The sequence below is a fragment of the Agelaius phoeniceus genome, chromosome 5 (genome assembly GCF_051311805.1).
Source record: "Agelaius phoeniceus isolate bAgePho1 chromosome 5, bAgePho1.hap1, whole genome shotgun sequence".
Taxonomy (NCBI): Eukaryota; Metazoa; Chordata; class Aves; order Passeriformes; family Icteridae; genus Agelaius; species Agelaius phoeniceus.
The window spans coordinates 27,923,583-27,934,054 of record NC_135269.1 but is presented as its reverse complement, the minus strand read 5'-3'; the positions used below and the strand labels follow the sequence as shown (position 1 = coordinate 27,934,054).

Genomic DNA, 10,472 nt, shown 5'->3' with positions numbered 1-10,472 from the left:
TTTTCCTTTTAAATTGCTGACAGTATACTAATTGGCCAGTTTTGTACCTGAAAGCTAAATTAAAAGCAAAGATGGCCTGAATGTCACTACATTTTGGGCTCAATGGGATGATCTGTTTTAAGTAGCATAGCTGTAATTTTCATTATTACCTGAATCACTCAATCATTTGATAAAATTGCAGAGTATCACTGCATGACCCTAGAAATGAACTAAGGGGTTGTAGTTTCACTGAGCCGATACTCTCCCCAACCGACAGTACTATAACAAGGAGGCAAGTTACCTGTCTGCTTTAAATTCTTGAAAAAGACCTCACTCTCTGCTCACCTTTTCCACTGTCCAAGGAGCTCTCTGCCTCCCTGATGAGAGCAGTACAATTATAAAGCTACTATAAAGCTTCCATTTTTTTAGTACAGTGGAGATGTGTGCCCGAAGGGCAAATAGAGATTTGTAATACCTGTGTGGATTATGGGAGAATTTCAGATCACTTGCCTTACTCCTGAGGTCAGTACAGTGGTGTGACAACTTGAGATACAGATTATTCCAAAATATCTTTTTCAAGTAAACTTTACCTTTGTGACTTAAATTTTTTGCCTTGCTTGCAGCAAGAAAAATATCTGAGAGGATTATCCTGGGAAGTAAGGGTAGGAAGTCTGCACACATCTAAAGGGAAAGGAAAATGAAAGGTCCTGTAACATTTTTGGCATGCTTAACTTCCCTTGGAGACCACGCACAGGACTGTACACTCAGCTTTTCATTGGGAGACATGTTCTAGAATTTGGAGGTTGAAAGTGAAATTCACAGTTGTTTATCCTGGCTTGTTTTCTGGTTGCTGTCCCAAGGAGTAAGTACACTCTTTGCATGCAGACAGACCTCTGCTGTGTCAAGGCTGCTCAGATTAACTGTGCAGCTGGAATGTGGTTTTTTCCACATCACTTGTGTAGATGTTGCTCTACCGGTTCTCCAGTTCTGCCTCTACAGATTCTTACTGGCTACTGACCACAAATGATGCATTCATAAAATTGCAAGCAAAGTGAATCAAGTGACTGTAGCCTGTGATGCCTTTAATCCACAATATATTTATTATGTAACCCTCAAACCCCTAAAGTGTATGTGCATGTGTACATACATTGCTTCAGGTATGATAGGCAATGCATACTTTACCATGGCTGTTCTTTAATTTTGCTGCCTGCTTCAAATGCCATTTGGTAATTTTCAGGAGCTCACTTAAGAACTGTGTGGAACAGTAAAGGGACAGGGGTTGGTAGAGTATCTGTGGATGCTCCTAGGGAAACCTGTCTTTTGACAGGTTTATTGCCATCTGTCAGGTGGCCTGGAAAGGGGTAGAAGAAAGGGCGAGATAGGAATGGACCTGTACCAAAAAGAGGAAAACTTTAAACAAAGTATTGGAGGTTGACTGTGGGCAAATGAAGCAAAGAAGGTACAGAAGACCAGCAACATGAAGCAGACCAAAATACATGGAATGCTGAATGAGGATGAAAATAGTGAGGGACAGGAATGCTTGTATCTTCCATACCATCATGAGTCTAGTAGTTGCTAGATGTTAAGGTATGGCAAACCGAAAAGTTATAAAGGCTTTACTATATACTTACACTTCTTGATATAATTTCATTTACAGGGATTTTCTGAGTTGCTGTATTGCTTCTAATTGATATTTATAGCCATTTTTATTCCTATTTAATGCATTTCTCTCCCCCACCTTCCTCTGCTAAAACCATTCCCACTATATTGTTACTGCCTACTTCATTTTCAAATGTCTCAAATCTGTTGTTCTGCAGCACCTAAATAGTCCCAGTAGTTCATAGCAGTAGCCTTCTGGGATATAAGCAGCTTCTCTTTGCTAATTCTGCTGCTCACTGTAGTATTTTACAGACTAAGAAATAATGAATGACTAACACTGTTCGGATTCCTGAGCAGACACTGTGACACTGGGATAAAGCCATCAGCAGCATTATTAGGTCTTTCAGAGCATTGTCTCTATAGAGCATTTTGTGTTTTAAAGACAGAATGGTGCTGCACAGTAATTTTGATTTAATCAATTAATCAGTAATTTTGATATAAAAGCCTTTTGTAAGGCTTTTATAATTGTAAAAGCCTTACACAAAGCCTTATACAAATTATTCCATCTAAATGTGTGACAAACTTTCTGGAAGCCATCAGCAATATTTCTGAGCATTTCTTGCTTCGCTGCATATACCTTGTAAAATATTATTTTAAAAAGAAACTAGTTTACAAAAATCATAGAGTGAATAGAGACAAAGTACTACTGCTGTTGGACTACCTCTTATTTAGCTGGAAACCACAGTTCTATTCCTTCCTTTGCAGCAAGAAAGCAAAACTGGAATCTGCCATTCTTGGGTCCTGCTTTCTTCATGAAAGCAAACTCTAAAGCTAAGAACATAATTTTATACTTAAACACTGCTTTATTTTACAAAACAAGCAATTTATTAAATATAGCATTTGTCATTCTTCAGAAAGATACATGCAAAGAGGTATGTTTTTTGTTCACATTATTATTTCTCCCTTGCAATAAGTATGACTTTTTCCTGTCCTTTCAAAGGAATAGGACAAATTTCAGGTTTAGGTGTGCTTCTAAATGAAGCCTTTAAATATTGTCTGTCTTCTCAGTACTACACATGATGGGAGTTAACAATTCTCAAACACTATTCTTTAGGCAGTGGCCTTTCAGTGATCAGTTAATGTCTGAAATCTTGGTTATTTCATCTTTCACATCCTTGATCTCGGTTTGAACTCTTGTTAGATTGGCCAATTTCTCATTCAGTAAAGCAATTTCCTTCTCCCGTTGTAAGACCTCCTCCACTAATCTTCCTATTCTCAGTGTTAGGTCATTTATTAAAGGCTCCAAGATGGCAAACTCCTTTTTAACTTTGTACATCTTAGGTTTTAAATCATTAGCAAATGTAACTGTCTTCAGAACTTTTGCTCTGTCACCTTCAAGATTCAAAAGTCTATTGGAATGCTTGTTAAAATCGCTCCGTAACTCAGACAGTGCTGTCTTAATTTGCTCTATTTTCCTTGCATTACTGGATGCCAGGCTTTGTATTTTCGTACTTCGGTCGATGCTACTGGTAAGGAGGTCACCTATGTTTTTTACTGTTGCCTTTTCACCTTTTTCCACTTTATCTTCTAGTGTTTGCAAAGAATCTGACAGTGCAGTCATGTCTGAGACCAGGCCTGAAATGCGCCTTATGTCAGTTTTTACTGTCACAATCGTCAATGTTACATTTTTTGCTACAGAAGCTGTGTTCTGTTCAGCGCTTGAAACTGCATGAAAAAGGCTTGTTAAATTCTTCTCCAGTTCTTCTTGTTTTTTAATTATGCTGCTAGACCATGTTTTCATTGTATAAATATCTTCCTGCAGATATTTAATGTGAGAAATTATTTGAAGATCTTCCAGCTGTTTCATTAAGTTCCAAGTCTTTTCACACTAGAGGGATACAAAAATATTTCTAGCTTAACAACTCAACGTCAAAATTCAAGCTATACTTTAATGAAATATCTTACTATTCTGACATTCAAGTTGAGTGCAAACCCTGTTTCTAGGAAATCAATTTCTGTTACAACACAACCAGTTTTTTTTTTTTCTTGTCAGTATACTTAATAAATGTTAGTACTTCTTCTATTACAACAAAAAATTACAAGAAGGTGCCATATGACTTTCCAAGGTGACCTCTGAAAACACAAGTCATCAAATGGAATCATTTTCCATACATTGGAATTTTTAAGTCTCCATAAAAGCTATTTTAGTGAAGGAAAACTCATGCTACTGCTGGATTTTTGTCTTGGTTTGCTAGTTCATGCTTTTATATTTATTTTCTTATGATTGGTTCTTGGTTTTCAAATTTGAGAGGAGAAAAAGAAATCATCTAAGTGAAACTATCCAGTTCGATCCCCAATAAGTCAGGGTAGAACTTGGAGAGAAAAAAAACACCAAACAGGCAAACTGAAACACATTCTATGAGGCTAGAATTAGTTTCATATAAATCCTCTTCTGGACAAATATCATCACAGAAACCAATATTTTTAACTCCTTAGTAGTGATGGTCGTTCCTCAATAGCACAGAATCGTTTTTACTCAAAAGCAAAAGACCAGAATTTAGGTTGTGGAAAGTTGTGCTTGTTTCCTACTTAATGCCTCCAAGGATAAGGATTTCATGTTGAATCTCCTGCACATTCAGCTTTCAGTAGGGTTGATGAAAGATTAGGGATCACACCACTGTCACTTCCACCACCCTGCCTCAAAATGATACAAAGTAGAAACACTAGAACTGAAACACTGTGAAAAAAACCTGAAACTTGTGAAAAATATTTAAAAAGCATTTCTTTATATCATAGTTTTTCCTAATAGGACAGGGAACACTAAAGTATTTACTCTGTACCCGTTCTGGAGGAACAGTTTATTTTGAATTAGATTATGCATCAGGACAGGGAAATTCACTACAATATGTTTTTATTTTGAATATCACTGTGAAATTCATACATAAGCAATAATTATATGAAACCAACACAGTTTTATAACATTGAGAAACACTGGTTTCATAGTCCCTTGAATGGACAGTGTTACTTGTTTAGTGAAGATTTCAGTGGAGTTCTAAAGAAATTAATGTACAAACTCAGACTAATTTAAATTAGGTCTGATTAAGCCATAAATGTGTTCATACTGTTTGTACTAAGCAATCTCCTTTCCAGAGAAATACAAAATTATCAAGCCATTAAGTCTGCAGACAATTTGTGTTGTCCCTGAGATCCAAATTTCAATGAACATCTATCAGGCCTACTAGGTAGTATTTCATCATGTGTAAGTAGGTCTGTGGGTAAACTGCATATTCCCTGCTCCCAAGCACATAACTCCACTGATTTCATTAATTACTTTTGCAGCTCTTGCTTCAGCAAACTTTGGGAAACAATGTCAGCGACATTGTTAATTTTTTTTTCTTTTCAAAAGCAAAGCAATATAAGATGTATCATGTAATGCCTAACAAAGAGCATCCTACAGAAGAAAACGTTAAAAGGTTAAAATTTGTTTCTAGAGCACCAAAATGCCCCCCCCCCCCCCCCCCAAAAAAAATAGAACCAAACCAGGTGCTATGTAAATGCCAGCTCATAGAAACCAGAACAATACAAGGTTCTCAGCAGGTTTTCTCTAAGGGTGTTGTATCTGAGCTTCAGCTGTTAAAAATGTACTCAGTGCTTTCCTGCAGCACAAAACCATTATGGTGTACAACACTTCAACAGCAAGGTACAGCTATCTCAGCTGAGAAATAAGTGATTAATTGTTCACTGTGTTACAAGTCTATGGAAAATAACACACAAAGTAACAACAAAAGAAACTAAGTAGTGAAAGCTAAATACAAACTAAAAATATGAACTTTTCCCCTTAAATCTAAATACTTGGCTTCAAATAATTTTTAATAAAAAAGATCTTTTAATAAATAAACTGAAAATAATCCTTAATTTAAGAAAATATTCCTTTCCTTCTTTAACAGAATATTACTCTTTTGCTCTCTACCCTCTTTATCAACCTTTCAAGCTGTTCCAATGATCTTTAGATCAATGATAGTACATCAGCTAACCCTGACATAGATTTAAATCACATTATTTATAAAAAAGTGCTTTTTCATCAATGAAAAAAACCTAAGACCAAATTCAATTATCCTCATTCTGGTCATTTTCTAAGTGAAAGCTTTCTAAAGTTACTTCTTCTGCTTTTGAAGATACTGCTGTGTCAGGCCCTGTTTCTAGAACAGCTAGTTCAAGCTGCATTTTGATCAAGCTGCCATTGGACTGGAGGCCCTCAAGAGCCTTCTGCATGGCCACTGTATCAGAAACAGTTTTCAGCATGTCATTTTCCACAGCATACAGCTGTGTCTTCAAGTCCTCTATCTTTTTCTCCATACCAAGCAAGTCACTGGACAATCTAAGAATAGAGTGAATAGCATTTTCAATCGTTGGCAAATGGGTCTTGCACTCCTCAATTTTAGGTTCATAGTTTGCAAGTTTCTGATTCAGCTCTGTGTCCTTGGCTACCAGACTATTCTGTTCTTCTTCTAGCTTTTCAACTGACTTTGCATCCAAGTTCAACTTTTGTTCAACTCTAGAGAATTCATCATCTTCTTGCTTTTTTAGTGTTCTGATATTTCTGGCTGTACTGTCCTCCAAATCTTTTACTCTTTCTGCAAGGGATTTAATTCTTTGGTCAACTTCATTGATTTTGGAAGTAACTTCTGTATGTATGAACTTTGCTTCAGATTTTAAACCACTAGCATTTGTGTTCATTTCATCCAGGCTTCTTCTCCAGGAATTCGTAACATTTTGGAACTTCTCATTAATGCTCTGCATCTTTAGGGATAGAGTCTGTTCATTGTTCCGAATATCATTTATGGTGTTATGAAGAGAAGATATTTCCTGCCCAAACTCAGTCATCACAGAGATGGATGAGGCAGCTTCTTGCAGGATACTTTCAGAAGACTCAAGCTGCATTTACAACACAAAACAACGTCTGTGTCTACTTAACAAAAGTAAGAACAGAAAACCCTTTCCATTTATTAAGAGGTAATGAAGTCCCTTAAAAACCACTGTATTTCTTACAAAGCTCCTCCATGGTGTGTTTCCATGTTTCATCTTTAAAATATTGTTGATTAACCTAGCATGAAAAAGTCACAGAAAAAAAGCTATGTCTGTTGTTGAACTTCTATAGCATATATGCAATTTCCCATGTTTGGTTTCTTTTTGTGTCCAAAATACAGTAAATCTCATGCAACATTCTGCAATCTGAAGTATAGTATATAAATATCCAAATTACATCATGTATAAATGACATTATTCTGAGATCAGTGCTGAAACAAAATCAGTGGCATGAGCCATGCCGTGCTACCATGCTTACTGTAAGGTATCAGGGATAATTCAGCAACCAACACAGCTTTTCTGCTTGGTAATGTCACATGTGGTAATGTCTTTTCTCAGTACTATTGTATTTTCTTATCACTTTATTATGTCTTCATATTATTAGAAGAGGTCTGCTACATAAAAATGCTGGTAAATTTTCTTCAAATCAATGTACATTAGAATTGCACACAAGAGAAGGCTGGTAAAATGAAACATGCATGTATGTAAGTTCTTAAAAATAGTTTAGTTTCTAAAAAATAATACTGAGGTACAACTACTGTATTCACATACTGGAACAATGACATGGATTGACATGCTTTGTCACATGAAATAGTCCCTAAATGCCTCTTCACGGCCAAGTAAAACACATTCTGAAAACTTGTTTTAAAACAGGCAGTTAAATTAACAAAATAATGATGAAGTAAGCAATGGCAAATATTCACCAAAGATCATCCAATTAAGATGTTAATTATTACCTTTTCAGAAATTAGGTTTACTTTACTTCCCACATCCATGATTTTTTCAGCTTCTTGATGTAAAAAATTATACTTTCTTTCCAGATGAGCAAATTGACCCGACTGCTGAAATAGAAACCTGCAAATTTCAAGTAAATAAACAGAAAACATAACTTCTTAATTAGTATATATTAAGTATTCCATGACTTGATTCACAGCAAATTGTTACTGGAGGGATTTGTGTTCACAAAATGTGCTAGATCAATACATGACCAAAAAAAAAAAAAAAATTGGTCTGTCTTGATACTGGAGTTATCTTCTAAAAGAGGTATGACAGCAAGGAAGCATCCAGAGATGTCTTTGCTTTTACATTACATTCTAAGGTAACTAAGGCACTGATGCTGCTAAGATATTTTAAAACTTCTTTAACAAAGGTATTTGACCTTTACTTAAAGACTACACCTGATGAATAGTTTATTACACAGTTGAGCAAATTATTTACAGAAAACTCTATTTCACTTCTGTCCATTTATTGCCTGTCAAATGAGCACTTCCTGTCAGCCTAAGCTGCTCTCCAGGTAGATGCAGTCTCCAAAGCAGATATTTAGAATTCATGAGCAAGGAACCTTCAGGGTGATATAATAGATGGAGCTTCTACAGTAACTCACTGCACACCCATGTTTCTGTGCTTGTCAATACTTCTACTCTTTCCTGGATCCTTCTGGCTCTAACAAGTTTCTGTAGACACTTAGCCCAAGCCGTCTGTTAATATGTAAATCATACAGCCCACAGAATACAAAAGAAAATACTAAAATCCTCTTTAGAGAGTTACCTACCAGCTCACCACCAGGCAAACAGCAAGGGAAATGATACTCAAACTTGTCTTTGAGTCCATCCAAAAGGAACTGTGATTATTGCTGGTCCTGGGACTTGCCAGCTTCCCATAATTACTGTGCCTCTCGGCCTTCTGTGAACCTTCACTGGTCTTGGATGAAGAAATACCTTTTTTCCTTGGCTTAACTTCAGACATTTTGTGGTTTTAAAATGCAGAAGCAAAGGAGAGAGCTACGAAAAAAAAAAACAGAAAGGACTAGTTTTTACTTCTTACATTTTAAATATCCTCAAACATAAGCTTTAAGTTCACAAATATATCTCCAAACATGTTTCTTTTGGTGTTCACGATGATTCCTAGTTATGTGAACTTTTGTAAAGTACCATAATACTTTCATTTGCTTTCCATTTCACAGAGCACTGCTTTCCTATTTTCTCCAACTGTGAACTCACTTTCCAAGCTTAAGCTAATTTCATGTTTCCAGAAATATTTCATCTGCTGTAGAATAAGCTATTTTAAATATGTATTTAAAATTACAAGGATTAAAAGTGTATTTCTGTAGCTGATGACTGTGACAATTTCATCAGCAATTTCACTGATGAACTTATGTTTTACCTGTAAATTTGAAAAAGAATTATTACCTACACCACACTAAAAGGGGAAAGTTAATTTTTCAACTTAAAAAATAAAATTGCAAATCAAGCTTTAATTTAGTAGTTCTATTGTAATGATTTCATGTCATCTGTAAAATCACAAATGTTGGTTAACAAAAAGTCATGACAGAAAAATTCAGAAGATTCATGAAATCATGCCTCTAGAAAAAAGAAAAACTGTAACTTCCTCTTGATAAAATTAAGGTCAGAATAGATTGAGGCAATATGAATCTCTAGCTCATATTTTAATCATCCAAGTGAAGTACAGAGTGTAGTTTTTAAGCCTAAAATCTTCCACCATACTGCTCAAAATAGACTTGATCCTTGGCAGAGTTGCTTTAGCCTCATTTGAGACCAAACTATTGTGCTGGTTTTTTGGATCACTTTGCAGCACTGCTTGGTCACATATCAAAATATAAATATTTGGAGATACTTACATAGTCATGTACAGGGGTAAAAGGCATTGTTTAAAATCTAATCTGTCATGCAGGTAGCTTAGAGCTGTTTGAGCCACAGTACTAGGAAGCACACTCTGAGCTTGAAGCATGGAGGAAAAAAAGCTTTTCATTTCCAAAAAATTCCACAAAAGAAAAACAAAACCCCAAAGAAAACCAAACAAAAAAAGCCACCAAACCAGAAAAATTGTATTTTGAAGTTTTTAAAACATCTTTGGGTTCGAGAGCACATACCATGAAGTTAAAGTGGAGAAAAAAAAAAGAGCTTTGAATGATAGTTAAGGAAAGAGTTTAACAGAGAAAACCTCTGCTTTGAAAGGACGGCTGCAGCGCGCAGCCCGGTGCTGCACAGGGGCATGAGCCGCAGCTCCCCAGAGACCCTTCCGGACCGGTCTGCTCCCCGAAAGTGACCGACTGCCCCCTCCGCTTCCCCAAAGTGACCCACATCCCCTCCGCTCCCCCAAAGTGACCCACATCCCCTCCGCTCCCCCAAAGTGACCGACTGCCCCCTCCGCTCCCCCAAAGTGACCCACATCCCCTCCGCTCCCCCCAAAGTGACCGACTGCCCCCTCCGCTCCCCCAAAGTGACCCACATCCCCTCCGCTCCCCCCAAAGTGACCCACATCCCCTCCGCTCCCCCAAAGTGACCGACTGCCCCCTCCGCTCCCCCCAAAGTGACCCACATCCCCTCCGCTCCCCCAAAGTGACCGACTGCCCCCTCCGCTCCCCCCAGAGTGACCCGCATCCCCTCCGCTACCCCAGAGTGACCCGCATTCCCTCCGCTCCCCCCAAAGTGACCCACATCCCCTCTGCTCCCCCAAAGTGACCGACTGCCCCCTCCGCTCCCCCAGAGTGACCCACATTCCCTCTACTCCCCCCAAAGCGACCCACGTCCCCTCCTGACCCACCTCCCCTCCAAGCCCGCCCTGCAGGACACCCCCAGCCCCAGCAATGCCTCCCATCTCCCTTCCCTGCGGCCGCTGTCCCGTACCCGCCGCGCTGCTCCGGCCTCAGCTGCAGGGGCGGAGGCGGGCAGGGCCGCCCTGCCCCGCAGGCACCACGTTTACAGGCCCCGGGGCCCCTCCCCTGCCCGCGGCAGGCGCATCCCGCCCGGTGCGCCACGTCCAGGCCCGCCCGCCACGGGCAGCGATCC

At 38.4% G+C, this 10,472-nt stretch overlaps 1 protein-coding gene across 3 annotated transcripts; it reads right to left on the bottom strand.

Moving 5' to 3' along the window:
• Positions 1 to 2,440: 2,440 nt before the first annotated feature.
• IKBIP (IKBKB interacting protein) lies at positions 2,441 to 10,449 on the bottom strand. Of its 3 annotated transcripts, XM_054631299.2 has the most exons (5): positions 10,311 to 10,438; positions 9,302 to 9,401; positions 8,216 to 8,444; positions 7,401 to 7,518; positions 5,097 to 6,513 (listed from the first exon to the last, which is right to left on the bottom strand). In XM_054631299.2, exons 3-5 carry the CDS (start codon positions 8,407 to 8,409, stop codon positions 5,686 to 5,688), a joined length of 1,140 nt encoding a protein of 379 aa, XP_054487274.2. In that variant the 5' UTR covers positions 8,410 to 8,444; positions 9,302 to 9,401; positions 10,311 to 10,438; the 3' UTR covers positions 5,097 to 5,685. The 3 variants fall into 3 exon arrangements, with proteins under 3 accessions (XP_054487275.2, XP_054487274.2, XP_054487273.2); XM_054631300.2 differs by lacking the exons at positions 5,097 to 6,513; positions 9,302 to 9,401 and adding an exon at positions 2,441 to 3,466 and having other exon boundaries at positions 10,311 to 10,449; XM_054631298.2 differs by lacking the exon at positions 9,302 to 9,401 and having other exon boundaries at positions 10,311 to 10,449.
• Positions 10,450 to 10,472: the final 23 nt, after the last annotated feature.

Excerpts from the sequence above, each read along its gene's own strand:
- IKBIP (XM_054631298.2), bottom strand. The coding sequence starts at position 8,409 with ATGTCTGAAGTTAAGCCAAGGAAAAAAGGTATTTCTTCATCCAAGACC. Across the intron at positions 7,519-8,215 it reads GTTTGCCTGGTGGTGAGCTG|GTTTCTATTTCAGCAGTCGG; the intron begins GTAGGTAACTCT and ends TGAAATTTGCAG. Across the intron at positions 6,514-7,400 it reads TAAACCTAATTTCTGAAAAG|CTTGAGTCTTCTGAAAGTAT; the intron begins GTAATAATTAAC and ends TTGTAAATGCAG.